At 44.3% G+C, this 21,054-nt stretch overlaps 1 protein-coding gene across 6 annotated transcripts in view; it reads right to left on the reverse strand.

Moving 5' to 3' along the window:
- Positions 1-21,054, reverse strand: part of HECTD4 (HECT domain E3 ubiquitin protein ligase 4) — a 541,903-nt gene that overhangs the window by 140,121 nt on the left and 380,728 nt on the right. For all 6 annotated transcript variants that reach the window (XM_029571656.1, XM_029571654.1, XM_029571657.1 and 3 more), the window contains 4 exons: positions 13,345-13,526; positions 12,784-12,989; positions 11,704-11,834; positions 10,658-10,863 (listed from right to left, as the gene is read on the reverse strand). In XM_029571656.1, the coding sequence (XP_029427516.1) occupies positions 10,658-10,863; positions 11,704-11,834; positions 12,784-12,989; positions 13,345-13,526 (725 nt within the window). The remainder of the gene's footprint in view (positions 1-10,657; positions 10,864-11,703; positions 11,835-12,783; positions 12,990-13,344; positions 13,527-21,054) is intronic.

The following is a 21,054-nucleotide window of genomic DNA, read 5'->3' on the forward strand; positions in this document are numbered from 1 at the left end:
GCTTTATAGCCACTCTTATTCTTCCGGATCAGGCAGGCTTCATACCGGGACGAATGGTGGCCGATAACGTTCGAAAATAGTATACATTATATTGTGGGTGAAGACACAGAAAATTCTCCCTTTATTTTTAATGTTACGATGCAGAAAAAAACTTTGACTTAGTTCATTGGCCCTTTCCTCTTTCAAGTTCTGGATAAGATGCAGTTTGGGGTTTGTTTTTTTTTGGCAGTGAGTACAACAGTTGTATACTAAGCCCAAAGCCTGTATAAATGTAAATGGGGGCTATTCAGAAATGTTTGACGTAGGTAGGGGTACAGGGCAGGGTTGCCCCTTATCTCCCCTTCTGTTTGCTCTTTTTCTGGAACATTTGCTTCTAGAATTCAAGCAAATGGAGAAGTTAAGGGTATCATGCTTGAAGCCTTTTCTTCAAAACTATCGTTATTTGCAGATGATGTTCTATTCACGTTAACTGATCTTTTAGAGTCATTTCCAGCCACAGTGAAAGAATTGGAAACTTTTAGCTCAGTCGCAGGGTTTCAAATCAATTGGGATAAATCTGAAATTTTGAATATTACAGTGTCTAGTGAAGGGGTAAAGAAGCTTCAGGGGACCTTGCCGTTTAAATGGGCTCACTTTGTAAGTTTAAGTATTTAAGGGTATATATTAGTAGTAGGGAGGACCTATTTAGAATCAATTACACACCCTTAATGGTGAGACTTTATAAGGAGATGGAAGAATGGAGTCGATATATCTCCTGATTAGGAAGAATTGCCACTATTTAGATGAATGTGCTGCCACATATTACTTATCTTCTCCAAACATTACCGGTAGGAATACCTGGTGCAATGTTGAAAGAGTGGAAGCTCAAATTAATGAGATTCATATGGGGGAATAAACATCCCAGAGTTTCTAGACAAGTTCTGTTTCTACCTAAATCTCGTGGAGGTTTAGGAGTTCCTAATTTGGCCTGGTATCTTGCTGCGTTGAATTTAAGGGTTATAGTATATTAACATTTTCTGTGCAATGCCAAATTGTGGGTTGCCTTGGAACAGGCTATTGTTGGTATATTACCTCTCTCATTACTAATTTGGCAACCAAAACGGGCCTGGCAGCTCCCTTGTTCTTTACCTCCCTCATTATTGCTTGCTCTTTCATTATGGGATCAATGGTGTGTTCCTTTCGTAGGGACTAGGGATTATCACTATAGTACTTCCCTATATCATAATGCTTTTTTTTTTTTTTTTTTTTTACCGGGGATGACAGATTCAGCTTTTAGGCTGTGGCGTTCTCGTGGGATTTTATGTTGAGAGCATGTATAGGATCATTCTGGGATTCTTAGTTTTTCATGTTTACAAGCAAAATATGATCTCCCGGGATGGGCTGTTTTTCCCTATTTACAATTGCGTCATTTTGTGATACAATCTAAGCTTCAGGATCACTTATCACAAGGGGTTTCATATTTTGAATCACTCTGTAAGCATGCAGGTCAAGTTAAGTGGATCCTCTCAAAATTATGCATTTCTGAATGGTGATTTGCTGTCTAAACCAGCCTTTATTAAAAGTTGGGAGATTGATCTGGGGGGTGCATTCACAAATGAACAATGGCTGGCCATTTTCCAAGCTATGGGTAAGGGATTGATTTCTCACATTGTTGAAAATGGCTACAAAGGGTTATACCATTGGTACATGACTCCAGATCACCTTCATAAGATGAATCCTTCCTATGCTGATGTCTGTTGGAAGGGTTGTAAAAGCACTGGTTCCTACTTTCATTTATGGTGGGAATGTCCCTGTATAAGAACTCACTGGGGGGAGGTAACAAAGTGGATAGAGTGTATACTTCTGTTTAAAAATCACACTTCTCGCTAAAAATGCCTTGCTAAATGTCCCTATCGTACAAGGTGGTAAATCTGAACAATTATTAGTAAGACATATTTGTGTAGCAGCTAAATGTGATATTGCTATGCTGTGGAAGGAGCCCAGGGTTCCCCGCATCAGTGAAACTCAGGATAGAGTTGAGAGGGTTTATACTTTATATAGAATCTCTGCTTTTCAACATAAATGTTTACACAAATTTGATCGAGTATGGTCTTTGTATGACAGGTAGAAACAATCTATGATAGAGGTTTCCTAAGTATACTTTCATGTGATAGTCCCTAAATATATACCCAGTTATAGGTATTATGTATTTCCATATGCTTTCTTGCTTTTCCAGAGTTCTTTCTGTCAAAGTGTAGGGATGGGAGGAGGGTGGGGGTTTGGGGTAAGGGCTAGGGTTGTTTATTTAGGAAACATCCTTCATGTATAGTAAATGATACAATTTGTACATCTTTGTTTAGTTTCATGAATGATGTTAATCGTTTTGGCTATTGCTTCAATAAAATTTTCAATTAAAAAAAAAAAAAAAAAGCATAGCTGTACCTTACTACCTCTAGGACCCAATGGTGCGAGGTAATCCTGGTCCACTCTTTGTAAAACTATGATAGACGGCCCTCTACTGCCATCTCGAGAGAATGGACCAGCCTGGCTTCATTGTGAAACCTTACTGCCACCGACCCCCTATTCGGAGCCCTCTCAGGGAAGTCATCAGTTGCCTCGAAAAGACTGCTGCCTACCAGAAGCCTTATTGGGACAAAAACCGCCGCAATTCCCGAAACCTAGAGCAAGGTGGAAAAGACTTCCTGACTGTCATCTTATCCTCCAGCAGCTTATTCCCTTTAGACTCCCCAAAAACCTTCATCAGTTGTTTCAGGTTCTCCCTGAACAACAATTTTACTTCCTTTAAAGGGAAGATTACAGAACTAAGACTTGGACTACCTATCAGCTGACAAATTCTGCAACCACAGCAGACGTTGCACCAAGGCCGCAACCATATTCTTGGACAAAGTCAAACTCAAATCATAAAAGCGTGTCAGCCTCATATGCAATCCTGGCCTCCACCTGAGGTGCCTGCCTATTAACACCAGCATCTGCTGAAGACTTCTCCTGAGACTTCTGGACCCAGCATAAACAGGCCCTCGGCATCAGACTTCCACAGTGCCAAGACTTCAAACATCCTCTCCCAATGAATCTCTAGCTTACAGTCTTAAACGTCCTTCAATGCTGCAAAACCCGCAACCAGAATGGTCAACTTGTTAGTGACCGCTGAGACCGAAGCATGCACCTTCAGCAATACCAGCAGCTGCAGAATATTCTCCATGAGGGGAAACAATTTTACTTTGGCTCTAGCCACCTTGGGGATCGCCTCTGGGAAGTCTCATTCCTGGATCACCAGCTTCTTGATCTTTATAGGGCGAGAAAAGGCTTTTGGTGGGCCCCGGAGTTGAAACACTACCGGATCCACCCTTTCATTGACAGACTCCTCATGGACCACCTTAATACCCAGTTCCTTCCGAACATGGGAAATAAGGGGCCCTCAACTCCTCCTTAAGGAACAGACGAACCACCTGCAGGTCATCTCCCTCCGTTAGTGGGACCTCTTCGGAATCAGCCTGATCGACATCCACCATGAGATCTGCTAGGTCATCCTGATCCAACCCTGGACCAACCTCATGACCATCTTCCAGGTCATCCAGGTCTGAATCATCTGAGCCACCAGGTCCCTCAGGATGGTCCAGGCTCAGCCAGAGAAGGAGGTTCCCTAACCCCCGGCCAAGGAGCCCCTTGGCCTCTGCAGGAGAACGAGATGGCTGACGGAAATGCCCTTTTATAGCCAGTGCTTTTCCTGGTTAAAAAGGCCTTATATATAAGCAAGACAAATTCTGAGAAAAACTCCACGTCATCCTCTCCCCTGTCCGGCCCAGAGCTTGCATCTCCTCCTCCCCCCCCCCCCCCCCCCGACAGGATCGCCAGAGACAACAGGGGAGGGGAGTCCTTGGGCTCCTGAGAGTCTGTCACCTTCCAAGCTGTAGTCCTCCTCCTGCATGACAGGGAGTTTAGGCTCCTAGTACTGATCCTCACATGGCCTTGGGAACCTGTGGCTCTCCTACCAGCCTGATGCTCCCCCAGAGGGCCTATCTCCTCTAGAAACGAAGCGAGGCATAGCACCACTGCATTCATCTATCCCCAAGCCAGGCTGCCAGCCTGGCAAGCTTTCCTGCACTGGGAAATTGCTGTTGGCGCCATCTTGTCTCCATGTGGCCGGGCCTGCTGCAGAGGCACAGAAGCCATATGATCACGGCACACAGGACAGGAGGGGAAAGGAAAATTGGTTCTTACCTGCTAATTTTTGTTCCTGTAATACCATCAGTCCGGACCAGCGGGTTTATGCATCCCTACCAGCAGATGGAGGCAGAGAAGAAAAATTTTGAGGCACTGCTACATAAACGAGAGTGCCACCTGCAGTCTCTCAGTATTTACCTGTACCCGTCAAGATTAGAAATTCTCCCCATACCAGGGCGAACCGAAAAACCCCAGGGTTGGATACCCTGAACTGGAGACCAATATAACTCCAGTGTCCAAACAGTCAGACAACCGCTTGATCCAACAAAAACAGATTAAATGGTAAGAAACTCTTTGACATACCGGGAAAAGTACCAGGAAAATCAGTCTTTCGGCAGCAATACCGGGGCGGGTCTCTTGACTGATCTGTGGTATTACAGGAATGAAAATTAGCAGTAATAACCAATTTTCCTTTCCTGAACATACCCAGACCAGTGGGATGTACCAAAGCAACCCTACATCAGGCGAGAACATCCAAACGGTAGTGCTTGGTGAAAGTATGAAGTGAGGACCACACCGTGGCCCTACAGATCTCTTGGGGAGATACCAGCTGGCACTCCACCCCAGAGGCTCCCTAACCTATAGTCGAATGTGCTTTCAGACTTGTCGGAATGGCTCGACCCTTACAAATATAGGTTGAGCAAATAGCCTTTTTCAACCAACGAGCCAAAGTAGCTTTGGAAGCTTTCTCTCATTTCTTTGCTCCACCGAACACCGCAAACAGGTGGTCCGATCGCCAAAAGGAATTAGTGACCTACAAATAATGTAACAGAGTGCAACACACATCCAAAAGATGGAGATCTCTTCCCTACACTGACTCTCTAGATCACTCCAGGAAACCTGGTAATTAAACCATCTGATTCACATGGAAGGCAGAAACCACTTTTGGCAAAAAAGAAGGCACCGTATACAAGGACACTCTGTTGTCAGTTATATGCAAAAAAGGATGGTGACAAAATAGAGCCTGAAGTTCCGAAATCCATGTGGCTGAGCAAATCGCAACCAGAAAATCCGCGTTCAATGTAAGGTCCTTCAAGGAAGCTCGTCCTAAAGGCTCAAAAGGCGCCTCACAGAGAACCCACAAGACTAAACTGAGGTTCCAATCCGGACACGTTTGCCGACCACAGGTTGCATATGCTTCACCCCCTTCAGGATTCGTATGACATCAGGATGGGAAGCCAAAGATTTACCCTGCACCTTGCCTCTGAGACAACCCAAGGCAGAAACCTGGACACGGAGCGAACTATAGGTCAAACCCTTGGTCAAGCCCTGCTGTAGAAAGGACAAAATATGCAGAACTGTCACCAACAGAGGATTCAGACGTTGTTGCAGACACCAGGTCTCAAAAACCTTCCAAACCCTGATGTATGCCATGGAAGTAGCAGGCCTTCTCACCAGCAAAAGGGTAGTTCTGGTTCTGAATATCCCTTCACGAACAAGCGCCGCCTCTTATAAGTCAAGCTGCGAGCCAAAAGTAATCCTCCTGATCCAAAAATATGGGCCCCTGCCGCAATAATCCCAGCAGATGAGCCAGCCAAAGAGGACGTCCACCGCCAGATACACCAGATCTGCGAACCATGGACGCTGTGGCCATTCAGGCGCTAGCAGCACTACTGTCTCTGGATGCATTTCTATGTGCCATAACACTCGGCCTATGAGTGGCCACGGAGGAAACACATATAGAAGGATCCCCCTCGGCCATGGGCACTCTAGGGCATCTAAGCCCTACCAAACTGGCTTCCCTTCTGCAACTGAAGAATCTCGTCGTCTTTGCATTGGCTCGCATTGCCATGAGATTCAGCTGTGGAACTCCCCCCCCCCCCCATTCGGTCACAAATGTGATTCCAGGTTTCCGGGGACAGCTCCCACTCCCCAGTATAGAACTGCTGCTTGCTGAGGAAGTCCACCTGCACGTTGTCTATGCCCACTATGTGGGAGGCCGTAATTCCTTAGAGGTGATGCTCCGCCTACTCAAACAATAGCTGAGCTTCCCAAGCCACCATGTGACTCTTTGTTCCTCTTTGACAGTTGATGTATGCCACTGTTGTTGCAATGGCTGAAAACCGTCGAACCATGCAACTCTGAACCAGAAGTAGAAACTCTTCTAGAGCTCTGCGCACCACCCTTGTCTCCAGACGATATGGACCAGGACGCCTCTGCCACTGACTAAAGCCCCTGGGCCGAACGATCCAGGCACACTGCTCCCCAGCCATTGAGGCTGGCATCTGTGGTCACTACCACCCAATCTGGAACCTCCAGGTCCACTCCCTTATTTATTTATTTATTTAGTGATTTTTATATACCGCGGCACGTATAGATATACATCACCTCGGTTTACAGTAAACAATAAATTAGCAAAAGGCTTTACATATAACATGATTTACAGAGTGTAAACAAATGAAAGCAACAGGCTTTACATAAATAACCTTTCCCAGGTTGCTTCTCAACAGCTACCACAAAAGGCTAGACCTGGATTCCGCTAGAAGAGGCAGCGACAGATAAAACTACTCAGACATCGGTTTCCATCTGGACAGCAGTGCCTTCTGCAGCGGACGCATGTGAACAAATGCCCATGGGACCAGATCCAACGTCAAAGCCATGGAACCCTGCACCTGCAAGTAATCCCAGACACTGAGCACTGGCAGACGCAAAAGCCGTGTCACCTGTGCCTGCAGCTTTGACAAACTGACTGTTATCAGGTACACTCTGCTCTCCTGGGTATTGAAGCGGGCTCCTAGATATTCCAACGATTGAGACAGGACCAGGTGACTCTTCGCCATGTTGATGGCCCAACCCAGAGAGCCGAGAGTGTTCATCACTCGTTGCACGGATCGAGCGCACTTCTACTCTGTCTTTGCCTGGATAAACCAATCGTCTAATATGGCTGGACCAGAATTCCTTCTCGTTGCAAGGCTGCTGCCACCACCACCATCATTTTTGTGAAGGTCCAGGGCGCTGTGGCAAACCCAAAGGGAAGAGCTCAAAACTGGAAGTGCTAACCCAACACCTTGAACCGCAGAAACTTCTGATGGTCCTTTCAAATGGGAATATGTAGATAAGCTTCAGTTAGATCCAAAGACGCCAGGAATTCTCCTTTGCGGACCGCCACAATCACTGTATGCAACATCTCCATCCGGAAATGTGGCACCCGCAAGCTTAAGTTTACCTTCTGCAAATCCAAGATGGGGCGAAAGGTGTCTTCCTTCTTTAATGCCACAAAATAGATGGCATAACTTCCCCGCCCCTGCTTGCTTAGCAGCACCGGAACTACAGCCTCCAGGCTTATTAACCTTTGTAGAGTCCCCTCTACTGCTTCTCTTTTGCTTCAAGAAAAGCAGTGAGACTCCAGAAATTCTTCCCCGAGCGGACACAAAAATTCTAAGGTGTAACGGACAACCTTTAGAACCCACCAGTCTGAGGTAATCTTGGCTCACTCCTCATAAAAATGAGACAACTTGCCCCAACCACTTCCAGTGAGGAGTGGGCAAACCTAGCTTCATTGAAAGGTCTTATTGCCTCCGGTCCCCTGACTGAACCTGCTTCTGGAGGACCTGCCGGCACCCTGAAAAGTCTGCTGGAGACCAGATGACTACTTGGAACCCAACGAGGAAGACCCTCTGCCAGACCAAAACCTCGAGTCCCGAAAACGGGAGCGGGATGGAAAGACCACCTTATTGCCCTTCTTATCCTCCGGCAGTCTATTTCCCTTGGATTCCCCAGGGACTTCACCAGCTGGTCTAGGTCCTCTCTGAAAAGCAGCTTCCCCTTGAAAGGAAGATTGCATAGCTGAGTCTTGGACCACGTGTCCACCGACCAATTGCGCAACCACAAAGGTCTGCCTGCGGCTACCACCGAGACCATTTGCTCCATTTCTGGCTGAAGTACGCACCAAGTCATACAAGGCATCTGCCACATAAGCCACCCCAGCCTCCAGATGAACCGCCTGAACAGGGGTGATCACACAAGACGAGGCCTGTTCCTGAGGTTTCTGAATCTAGCACAAGCACACCTCTGTATCATGCTAGCACACACCGCTGCACACAAACTCAAGGTTGACACCTCGTGCATGTGCTTCAACTGAATCTCCAACTTGCAGTCCTGGACATCCTCCAGAGCGGCAGACCCCGCCACCGGAATCGTAATCTTCTTAGTTACTGCAGAGACAGCTGCGTCTACCTTAGGAGTCTTAAGGCAGTCCCAAATGCTCTTCCAGCAAGGGATAAAGCTTCACCATCACCCTCCCGATCTTCAAACCTACTTCCAGGAAATCGCATTCCTGGCTAATCAGCTGCTGAATCTTTTTAGGGATGGGAAAGGCACTGGGCGGCCTCTGCAGTCCATCCAGGACCAGACTGATGTCCTCATTATCCGACTTTTCCTGAGTTAGCTTTATCCCCAATTCTTCCAACACCTGTGAAATAAGGGGCCGAAGTTTCCCCTCCTTAAACAGACAGACCACTCAAGGGTCATCCCCCTGGGTCCCGGTCTCCATGAGTTTGAGTCATCCTTGCTCACATCCGGATCTGGGGTCTGACCCTCACTCAGGTCCTCATCTGGATCAGCTCCCTGTTGTGATGCAGCATCCTTTTCCATCATCCAGATCCCTGGGGTCACCCTCTGCACAAGCGTAATGTAACCCCAGGGGCTTGAGCATGCACCTAGAACCGCCCGCTGAAGCCAGCCTAGGTCTCTTGGGTGGCCCTGGCCTTCAATCGCTGGATCTCCTCTCCCCTGCACACTTTCGAGCCAGAAAGGCCCCGTGCATCGGCAGGAAAAATTCGGGAGAAAACCCCTGCGGACCTTCAAACCCCCTGCTCAAGAAGACTGGACTCCAAATCCGCTCCCTCCTCCTGGCCATCCTCCGGTTCCTGCCCTGCAGGAGAGAGTGGAGGAGGGAAGTCACCGGGTTCCCAATCGGCTGGGGTCCCTGTCTGCTATCCTCCTCGGGGGAAGATGCAGCATCCTTTTCCATCATCCAGCCCTAGTCCCCACAGAACAGGAAGCCTTCTTGGACTTAGAAGCCTTAAGAGAAGATCTCTCCGCTCCCGATGCACAACTTGTGCAATGGAAGCGAGAATTCAAGTGAGCAGACCAGAGCCCGCAGGCCTTGCAAGCCTCCACACGCGGTTTGTCCACCATGAGGGCCACAAATTAAATCGGCCCTATCTCACCGCTGCGAGGCAGGCCGCACATGTGACCGCCCTTCCAAGCCAAGCAAAGACATGCTCCCGCGCCGAAAAAGCCGGCGCACGGGAAAAAGCAGGAACAATCCTGAATACCGTGCGACACTCATGGTGGTCAGCACAGGGTCCCCTGTGGGGAAAAACTAAAATTGCACGGCCCTCTCTCGCTCTCCCACTCCTGTTGGCCACAGAGGATCCCGCTGGTTGACCACCCCAGCACTGTATCACAGTCCGAATCTCCTGGCTCCTGTCTGTCTTCTTTTCTTTTTTAAACAAACTTAAATAAGCTCAACTCAGAGAACAAGAAGATAAAGACAGGGAAACTTCTCTGTATGGAGCCAGTGGTGCACAGGAGGGGACTTCAGGGCACTAAGAGACAGCCAGCCCCCTAGCCATCTAGGTCCCCGGAGACAGCAGGCCACAATAGCCAGGGGTATCCAAACCCCTCAGTCGGCCAGCTCAACCTGAGGTATGGCCCACAAAAGGAATCTAGCACCTCGGGGAGCAGAATCCAAACGTCAAATCTCCAAGTCTCTCAAATTAGTCAGAACTACAGGTTTGCACTTCCCTTCCCCCAACCAGAAAGAGCCGGAGTGGTTGTGCTGAAAGAAAAATGTAACTTTTTTTTTTTCTATAAAGAAACAGCAGCCACAGCAAAGGAAGAAATTCAAGCAAAAAAAGAAATACTTCCCTGTTGCTGGCAACACCTCTGGGAAGAAGCCTTTAGAGGATAAGAAGGAACCAGGACCCCTGGCTGTCAGACCCCTGGATCTGCTGCAGGCTAAAGCTGACCAGGGATTACCAACCCCCCGCTCGCCCGGCTCAACCTGAGGGATGGCCCACAAAAGAACCTAATACCTCAGGGAGCGTCTTCTAACTTCTCTCTTCTTCTGTCCCTTCTTTCTTCCTTTTTTCTTAACTGCAGGTTTGCACCTTTACCATCTGCTGGAGACAGAGAAATACTGACTGCAGGTGGCACTCTCAGATATGTAGCAGTGCCTCAAAATTTTTAGTTCTCTGCCTCCATCTGCTGGTAGGGATGCAAAACCCACTTGTCTGGACTGATCTGGGGTACGAACAGGAAAATACAGATTTCTTTTGTCCTGAAAAACAGAATATATTTAAAAAACAAAAACAGAATATAAAGGAATTTCTCAGACATTGAAAAGCCAATAAAAGAAATCGTGAAGTGGCTGTAGAAAGATGTTTTCCTCTCTCAGGATGCTTAGCATTCTGAAGAAATAAAATGTTACCTAGTTTGATGTGGACCTTGTCGGTAGGAAGGATTGCTGCTGGATACTGGTTAGTTGTCGGTGGTGGTGTCAGACCTGTGTTGGTCGGAGAGGCATCTCGAGGATAACAAACTGCCTCAATCAGGTTTAATTGACCGTTCCTCTTTACTTTATGGCCAAGACCATATACAAGCAGTCGAGCCCAGGGGGCCTTATAGAGGGAGGAGCTGAAAAATAAACATAGCAGTAAGAAAAACTTCACAGAAAAATAAAACATCTTCTAGTAAGCAGTTTGTGAATACAAATAGAAATAAAAGAACAAAAACATACTTTAAAATGTCTGTATGTGAATGCAAAAAGTCTGCTTGGAGAGTTGGAATGTATGGCATTGTACAAGGATATAGATATACCGTAGACATTTCAAAGCCATGGTGGCCGGACAACAATCAATGGGACACTGTGATACCAGAGTATAAATCATATTGACATGACAAGGCAGACTGAATTACTGGTGGGGTGGCACTACCGTACATATAAAGGATGGCACAAAATCAAGCAGGACAAAAATCCTGCACTGTGGAATCTTTATAGAAAGAAATTCCAAGTATACAGATAAGAGTATAGCAGTGGGTGTATACTACTGACCACTGGTCAAGATAAAGAAACAGACTGTTAAATGCTATCTAAAATTAAAAAGGCAAATAAATAGGGCAACACAATAACAATGAGAGATTTAATTTACTCCCATATTGATTGGGTTAATGTCTCATGGGGACGTGCCACACAGGTTAAGTTTCTAGATTCTTAATTGACTGTTTCATGAAACAGTTGATCCTAGAACCGACAAGGAGTCAGCTACTTTAATTCTAATCCTCAGCGGAACACATGATTTGGTGCAAGAGGTTACCCATGGTGGGGCTTCAAAGCAATAGCAATCATAATGCAACCAAATTTGACAATTGCTGGAGGAAAGACTTTAAGCAAAACTACTGCAGTAGCATATAACTTTAAAAAGGGGGATTATGATATATAGATACACACACAACACACTTATTAAAACAACTTACTCTTTGCGAAATCCAGACTGGCTCTCTTTACAAGACACAATAACAAAGGTAGCACCAGGAAAATTAACATCCATACTGACTTTAGATTCTGAAATTGGAAACTCTTCAGAGGGAAACTGCTCAGGAGCATTCTGAGGAAAAATAAAGAACATATAATTCTTATAATTACTGTTATAAAGAAATGTCACAATATAAAATCCCAGTGTCACTTGGAAGTTTTAATCTCAGTAAAATTATAAAGAGATAAAGAAGCTCATGGAGTGATACAGGCATGAGGGAACCTCTCTCTTCATGTGGCTAAAGGTTATAAAACAGGATGGGGTCACTATATGTTTGCCCTTCCCATTACTTGGAATAGTTTCCACAAGAAAGGGATCCATTAAAAGGTAACGAAGCTCCAGAAAACTGCTTTTGAAAAATGAAATATCAATCAGTTACTGGAAATACTGGTGCAAAGTTCTATTTAGCTCCAGTGACACCAGTCTTCTTACAGGTTCAAACCCATACAGGATAGCAAGCATGCCGAGAGCCACTTTTATAAACATTAGGAGGGCAACAGTAAGTGACATGGTGAGCAGGAAGTTACACGTGGGCAATTTTAGTGGAATAAGAAGAAGAATTACCTAAGAAAATCTGCAACTGAACATATCTGGCTACAGTCAGGTCAACTATTGTGCGACCAGACTTACCCGGCTATCTGAAGACAGGTGGCAGCTCTGTGGATGCAGTGGGTGCTTGAGCACCCCAATATTGAACAATCTCCTTCATTGGGCCCAGAGAGGTGTATTGTATGGAGTTTAGCATCTCCAATCATTTTAAAAAGTTGGCTCCTATAGTACCGCATATCAGTGTTACCCGGCTAAAAACCAAGCAAGCCCTGCCTGCCCTCCCTCTCGTGACCTGGATAAGTTTTACCCAGACAGCAGGATAGGAATCTCAATTCTCTAGGTTTGTTCAGGTAATTTTAAAAGCCTTCTGGACAAACTCCTTTGAATATTGTCTCAAATTATAGTCCAAGTATAAATGATGGCGCTATTGAACAAAAATACAGAAAAGGAAAGCAAGAGTTTGCAGGTTTACCTGCAGGAAGGAACAGATTTGCTTTGTTAGATCCATCAGACTCTCTTCTCCTTGGTGCAGAGCCCGAGTAATGGCTACAGTGAGCCACTCTCGAATCGTGAGAGCATTGCCTTGGTAAAAAAGGTCTGTGGAGGAACAGTTCTGGGAGAGGATGCAGTGTTGCAGGGACTGGGCCAGAAGAATACTACTTGAACCGATGGTGCCATCTGTAAACCAAAACTAAATTATATTAAGCATTTAAATCAGTCTGCTATCATTCACTGAGAAACATGGAATAAAGGTAAGTGACATTGTGAAAAGAAAGACCCTCCACCCCCACCCCCCAAACACAATGCGAGATCTGCCCTTTCATTTTCCAGGCACTGCCATGTTGCCTCACATTTACAAAGCTTCTAGGGTGTTTGGGTTGCCTCAGTACGATTCAAGAGATTTTCAAATAGAAATTTATTATTTTTAGCATGAGGGATGGGGAATTTTTTCAGCCAAAATCAAGCTAAATGCACGATCCATTATTATTCTTCACCTTTTAACTCTTCGATAACATTTCAAATTATGTTTTACCAGGAAGGGGCGGTGCCAGAAGCTGATTAGATAGCAGCTGTAGATGCTCCAGAGTGATATCACGAATGGCAGGAATATGAAATAATCGAGTAAAAGTATGTGGCGACTTTGGAGCGAAGATATTCAGCAGAGCTATGCGGCAGTAGAGCCTGGAAAGAGAGGCTTCGCATCTCAGCAGCTCTCTGTGAAGAAAATACATTTGTAATTAAAGAGTAAACCTACACCCAGCTAGCAACATATGTGTGTACTTTCCAATTTTCAAACACAAGGTACCTACATACACAGTTGTGGGGAAACAAGGGAATTATGTGCAGTGCGATTCCTTGTTTTGTCCTGGGACTTGGGTTTTCCTCAGAAAGTTCATTTCCTTTGAAATGGCCTGTAGTGTTTTGAACCTTTACAACATTGTAGTGGCTTGGAATGCTTGCTCGACTCAGAGTGAGGCTTGGACAGCTTATCTCCCAGTATCCTTAAGGAGCTGTAAGATTAACATCTAGCAGTGCCATTGGCAAGACAGCTGTGCTATCACTTTGTGTGATTAGCCCACAGAAAACTAGCCCTCAAGTTGCTAGAACTCTCCAGTCTTGGCTGGGACTAGAAAGAGATCGACCTGTTCCAGCTTGTGTGGACAGCTCTTTCCTGACCTCCCCCAGCACTGGTTAAGTACAGTCAGTGTCTAGTTAGCATTTATTGATCGAATCTTTGTTATGTTACTGTTTTCAAACCAATCTTTTTCCTGTTCACTGTTCCTGCTATTTGTTAATATACTCTTCAGTTTGTTATCTCTGTCCCAGACCGATTCATGATTTCAGTATTTTCTGCATTTGGTCTGTAGGTGCATTTCAAGGAACTGTAAAACCTCTTGGTTGTGTGGGGTCTCAGTTTCTTTAGAAGCCACCAGAGGATAACTTGTGGGCAGGGTACTTGCCCATGGCAAGCAGGAACCCAGGTGGTAGGTGGGAAGCTGCCAGGGTAAGGGAACATGCAGAGGTGCGTGCAGGTGAGCATGGGCAGTGCTTGGCAGGACCCTCTGAGTTTCCACAGGGTTAACCCCAAGTGGGTGTTAGGGGCAGCACTAAGCTGTGTTTAATACTGGCTTGTTATGTGGCTAAAAGTACACACACACTTTCACACATAAGCTTCCAGGCACTGCTCTTTTTAATGCAGTCATCAAAAGTACATTTATTGTAAAAGTACGCGTGTACTTTCAGGGAGGAGAAAAGTCAATCTACATGCTTGCCTCCTTATTACACGGGTAGATTTTGACAAAGCCTTTGAATATTTATCCCCCTAAGATTTGTTTATTCAATTTTCTATACTGCAATCTTGACACAAATAAGTTTCAAAACAATTTGCGTGTTTTTGACAGATATGTAGCATAAGTTCTTTGACCACATACATAAGAACTGCAGTGAATGCAGGAAACACATCAAAACTTCTAAACTTCTGATTTGCAGTACCAAATGTTAAAAGCAAAAGTCAGTAACTCTGTGTGCAGGTTTTCCCAAATCTGTATCTCCCCTCATTTTACATCCTCCCATTTTTTAAAAAACTTTTATTTAATCAGTTTTTGCCATAGAAACAAATAGATCATTGTACATACACAAGTTAAAAATAAACCAATTACACAAGCTATTGCTTAACCAAATAGGCAGAAAACTGGCAAACTAACAAGCTAATATGCCCCTTCTATCAACCATACCATAGAACAATCAGAACAAACAGAAATGAGTAAAATTTAACACAACACATCCCCACACAACGTCTATCAGGTAGGGATTTCAGAGCCATCATTCTAGACCATACAAGCTGTTGAAAGAACCCCATATCCAATTATATTTGAAGCTTTCTCCTTTTTTTTTTTGTAATAAACATTTTTATTTGGATAATGTATAACATACAAGCCATGTAATATATTATACAGCATCGTCTCCCGAGACAGTGTCATTATCCATTATTAAACCCCTATAAACCTCGTCCTCCCCCCACCCTCATCTCTCCTTACGGTCTCAGATAAGATAATATAATATTATATAACATTTCTAAATCAGTACAGTTGCCACTGCTTAACAAGAACAATAAACCAGAACTGTAATAAAGTTGTATATTTATATAGCCTTATAATTATATATCATTTGTGGAGGAAAGAAATTATAATTATAATGGAGGCTCATAAAATAAAGATATTGTAACAGAAATCGTGTCTAGTCTCTTCATTCCATCGTGGGCTATGTTGGGTCTTCACGGCTTTGGAAGTTATGAGGTGTGTTTATAATCCCGGAACCAGATATCAAAAGGATCCCAAATCTTCCCATAGGCAATTAATTTATCTCGGTGGCAAGCTGATATTTTTTCCATGGTTCTGATACCCAATAATTTATACACCACTAGACTCCTAGGAGGTGTGGCCTTTCTTTTCCACCACTTTGCCTCAACCAATCTAGCTGCAACAGCCAGATAGCGTAATAAACGCTTGTGGGAACCACATAAATCATCATTCCCCAGTCCTAATAACCAGAACTCTGGAGGCAAAGGAGTCTCTATCCCCAGCATCTCCTTAGCTAGTTCTTGAATTTGTACCCAAAAAACATGTATGTTCAGACAGGACCACCACATATGGAGGAAAGAGCCCCCAACCGTTTCACATCTCCAACAGGTATTCGAGAGTTGAGGATACCATTGTGCCAGTGTATCAGGGCTTAAGTACCACAGATATAGGATTTTGTATTCATTCTCAATCATGGCGGTAGATATCGAGTTTCTCCCCAAACCCTGAAAGCAGGTATCCCATTGTTCATCATCCCATTGTCCCCCTAAATCCTTTTCCCAGGCTCTTAGATGTGCGGCTGTATAGGTTCCCCTTCCTTCCAAAAGTTTATATATTTTAGACATTAATTGGGGGGTCTTTTAACAGCTATGCAAAAGCCTTCCATTAAAGAAATACCTTTCTGGACATCACGGTGAACCTCAGAACTGTATAAGAAGTGTCTTAACTGAGCATATGCTAAAAAATCTATCTTGTTTATAGCATATTCACTCTCTAAGGTTGAAAAGGACTTCATGGCTCCTGCCGTGCACACTTGATGGATCTGAGTGAGCCCTTTTTCTTCCCACACCTGAAAAATCCACGACTCGCTTCCTATAAGGAAGTCAGACTGTGCCCAGAACCGCGCTGAAAGAAGTAACCTTTTTTCCCTGTCAAACTCTCTCTCCATCTGTACCAAATTGTTACCATGCATCGCAGAGAAGGCAATATATGTTGCCCTCGGAGATCTGGTCTCTTTTTCTCCCAGAAAATGGTCTCAAGGGTCCCCCTGCCTAAACAATTTTGTTCAATAGACATCCATTGCTTTTTACTGCTTGGGATATGGCTTTCTACAACTGCTTGTAATTGAGAGGCAATATAGTATTTTTTTTTTTAGATTTGGGACTCCCAGCCCCTCCTTATTCCTAGTCCTGTACAACACTTGTCGGTTCACTCTTGGAGGTCATCTTTTCCAGATATAGGAAAAGAATTTCCGTTCCAAGGACTGAAACCACTCATCTGCAATCAAACAGGGTAAAACTTGAAATGAGTAACTAATTCTGGGAAACAGATTCATTTTCACAATCGCAATCCTACCCATCCAAGATATGTTATATCGATCCCATTTCTGCATATCTTTATTCAGGGTGCTGAGCAAAGGCTCATAGTTCACCTTAAAGAGGTCCTTCTGATCAACCGTTAAATTAACTCCCAGGTAGCGTACTGGGCTGGTTGTCCATCTATAGGGGAAAAGCTGTGTTAATTTAGATCTTTGCTCTATGGTGAGATTGATGGGTAGAATCTCCAATTTGTCCATATTGACCCGAAACCCTGAGACCACCCCAAACTGTTCTAATACACTTGTCAAAGCTTTTAGGGATGTATCAGGTTTCGTGACTGTAAAAATGATATCGTCCGCGTATAAAGATATCTTATATTGGTCCTTGTCTACCGAAACCCCATAGATATCCCGCGCTTGACGGACCATTTCAGCCAGCGGTTCAACACTCAATGCAAAGAGCAGTGGTGAGAGAGGGCACCCCTGCCTAGTGCCCCGGTGAATAGGAAAGGTAGTAGTATATCCACAGTTTATCTTGATACAGGCCCGTGGGTCCCTGTATAGTTCTTTGACCCATCCTAAGAAAGCCCACCCTCACCCATCTTTTCCATCTCTGCGAACACGAAAGGCCAATGGACGCTGTCAAATGCCTTTTCTGCATCTATGGTTAGGAGTACTGAAGGAGATTCAAAATCTTTCGGACGTTATCCGAAGTAGACCTCCCCGGCATAAATCCTGCCTGATCTTCTTTAACCAAATCCAGAATTACTAACCGTAGGCGATTGGCGAGGATCTTGGCTAACAATTTAAGATCGATGTTGATCAAAGATATGGGTCGGTAAGACCCACATAGAGTATCATCTTTCCCAGGTTTTGGGATTACCGTAATCCCTGCTGTGTTACCATGGGGAAGCAATTGCTGCCCCTCTCGAAGGGCATTAAACATATCCTTATGAGGATTCATTAACACTCCCATAAATTTTTTTATAAAATAAGGGCGTGTACCCATCAAGTCCGGGTGCCTTTCCTGCTTTCAGAGATTTAATAGCATCTTGAACTTCCTTTGTGGTAATAGGTAATCCCAGAGTAGCCTGTCTCTCTTGCGTGAGAGATGGCAATTCCAATTTGCAAAGAAAGCTGGATATATCTTTGGATCCCACCTCATGATCAGTAGTATAGAGAGCCTCATAAAATTTAGCAAAACATGTCTTAATCATAGGTGATTTGATATGAATTTGCCCTAAGTAGTCTTTGATTTTATGAATATGGGATTGTGTTCGTTGACCTTTTAATTTATGGGCTAAAGGTTTGCTAGGTTTATCAACCTGTTCATAATATTCCTGTTTCACTATATCTAACTGATGTGCTATTTGATGTGCTTCATACACCAAACCGCTTCAGATGGTGCAAAATGCAGCAGCACGAATTCTGACAAATACCAGGAGAAGGGACCACATAACCCCCATTCTAAAGAGCTTCCATTGGCTACCTATACACTTTAGAATAATATACAAGGCCATTCTTACCACACACAAAAACATCAACCAACTGGCTCCCATTGACCTACAGATCCCTCTCCAACTACACAATTCGTCAAGACCGACAAGAGATGCATACAGGGGATCGCTACAGGTACCACCGTCCAAATCCACTAGACACTGCACACTAAGAGACCGGGCTTTCTCTACTGCCATTCCACCGTTATGGAACTCCATCCCCTCAAATCTAAGAACAGAACCATGCATCTCAACTTTCAAAAAAAAGACTAAAGACCTGGATATTCACACAAGCTTTCCCGGACGCCAATTGATAGAACACCGCCAAGCTACCCCTAATCTCCAACTATACCATGGTTAACTAATCTCCAACATGGTTAACTAATCTCCAACTCGGTTAACTAATCTCCAATTACACCATGGTCATCCTTATCTTCTATCGTTTACCTGTGTGAATTTTAATAACCTTTCCTTTCTCTTCCTTCTCAGCCAAGTTCTTATCACCCTGTTATATGTAACTGCCTTTTCAACACCATTGTTATAGTTATGTTTACTATGCACCCCTGTTTTATGTGAACCAGCACGATGTGACTGCTGTCTCGAATGCCGGTATATAAAAATCTGAAATAAATAAATAAATAAATAAATTTGTTCAGCATCTAAGTCTTTCAACAATTGTCGAGCCTCATCAAGTACGTGAATCTTAATTGACCTCTGATCCTGTTTATGAGCCTTTTCTAAATCTGCTATCCACTGTAACAACTTAATTCTCAGTAACCCTTTCTGTTTTTTGTGATAGGTTCCCAGGCTAATAAAATTGCCCCTTATATTGGCTTTTAATCCTTCCCAGAGAGTCACTAGGGGGCACTCCATGAAGTTAGCATGTGGCACATTTAAAACTAATCAGAGAAAGTTATTTTTCACACAACGCATAATTAAACTCTGGAATTTGTTGCCAGAGGATGTGGTTAGTGCAGTTAGTATAGTTGTGTTTAAAAAAGGATTGGATAAGGTCTTGGACGAGAAGTCCATTATCTGCTATTAATTAAGTTGAATTAGATAATAACCACCGCTATTACTAGCAACGGTAACTTGGAATAGACTTAGTTTTTGGGTACTTGCCAGGTTCTTATGGCCTGGATTGGCCACTGTTGGAAACAGGATGCTGGGCTTGATGGACCCTTGGTCTGACCCAGTATGGCATGTTCTTATGTTCTTATCTGCTGTTGCATTAAGTAGTATATATTCCTCTATTTGCTTTTTTATCTTGGGGAGGTATTCTTTATTTTTTAGTAAGCTGTCATTCAGCTTCCAGAATCGTATACCTGGGTCAAAGTTAGGTATGACCACCTCCCACCATATAGGCGAGTGGTCGGACCACGTAATACATTCTATGTCTGCGTTTTTGTATGATCGACTAGCGTTTTATCAATTAAAAAATAGTCTATACATGAATACGTATTATGGGGTCTAGAGTAGAATGAATTCTTGCTATGTGGGTACAGAAGTCTCCATACATCAACCAATTGCCAATCATTCATAAGTCGATTAAGAGACTCCGATCCCTCTGATTTGTACTTCCCTTTCCTGAGGATGTGTCGTTGCTCACCATATGTGCCATATTAAAGTCACCACCAATTACTAAGTGACCCCCCCCCTCCACTTGGTGCAATTTCTGATTAATTTCATCCAGAACCAATCTCTGGTCAGTATTGGACAGTATACATTAACCAGGGTGTATTTACAGTTTGAATCTCAACCACCAGGATTATATATCGGCCATTAGGACCTGTAATGGTGTCAAGAACCTTTACTCCCAACGAATTAGCAAAAAGGATTCCCACTCCACTGTATTTACATTTAGGACCACTGGCGGCATAATACTTTTGGTTAAAGAAACGTGGGCGCAATAAATGCTCATGCCTCCGCTTGAGGTGTGTTTCCTGAATGAAAACCACAGTAGCCTGTAGGCGGGACAACTCATTACATAATTGTCTCCTCTTCATAGGAGAATTTAATCCCTTCACATTAAGGGATACAAATTTAAGAGTGGTCATTATGTATCCTCCTCCCTCATCTGCCCAGGACTAAGTACCATTCGAATAAAATGAAAACCAACTGTACTGCTAACAACCTTTCCTTTCCCCCTCTCCCCAGTAATCCCACCCCCTCTACCCCTCAGAAAATTGTCGCCTCCCATGAGGTTGACCTCTAACAGAGGAAGATTCATCTAGTCCTCCCATCCTCCCCATTCATTAACAATCAAAGTATTATTATTATTATCTCTCTCCGATTCCAGCCTTCTTAAAGACAGATAATGTATCATATTGTTTAAGAGTACACCCAGTGTTCAAAAATGGCTATGTCACATCCATAGAAATCCCATTGTGCTGTAGGTTTCTTGTGTCCTCATTCACTCTCAGGAGGCCAGAGAATCTTTTTTGCGTTCCGATGTTGTCGAGTTCCCCAGCACACCGGAGCCCGATGTCCTCTTCAAGCGACGATCTCCTTTCCCCGCTCTCTGCCATTTTGCGGTCTCCAGAGCGGGCAGTGTCTGATCTTACGTTGGTGCCATATAAGCAATGACCACTCCCATGCCTTTTAGTATGGCCACAGCTTCTGTCATCGAT

This window comes from Rhinatrema bivittatum, chromosome 11 (assembly GCF_901001135.1).
Source record: "Rhinatrema bivittatum chromosome 11, aRhiBiv1.1, whole genome shotgun sequence".
NCBI classification, from domain to species: domain Eukaryota; kingdom Metazoa; phylum Chordata; class Amphibia; order Gymnophiona; family Rhinatrematidae; genus Rhinatrema; species Rhinatrema bivittatum.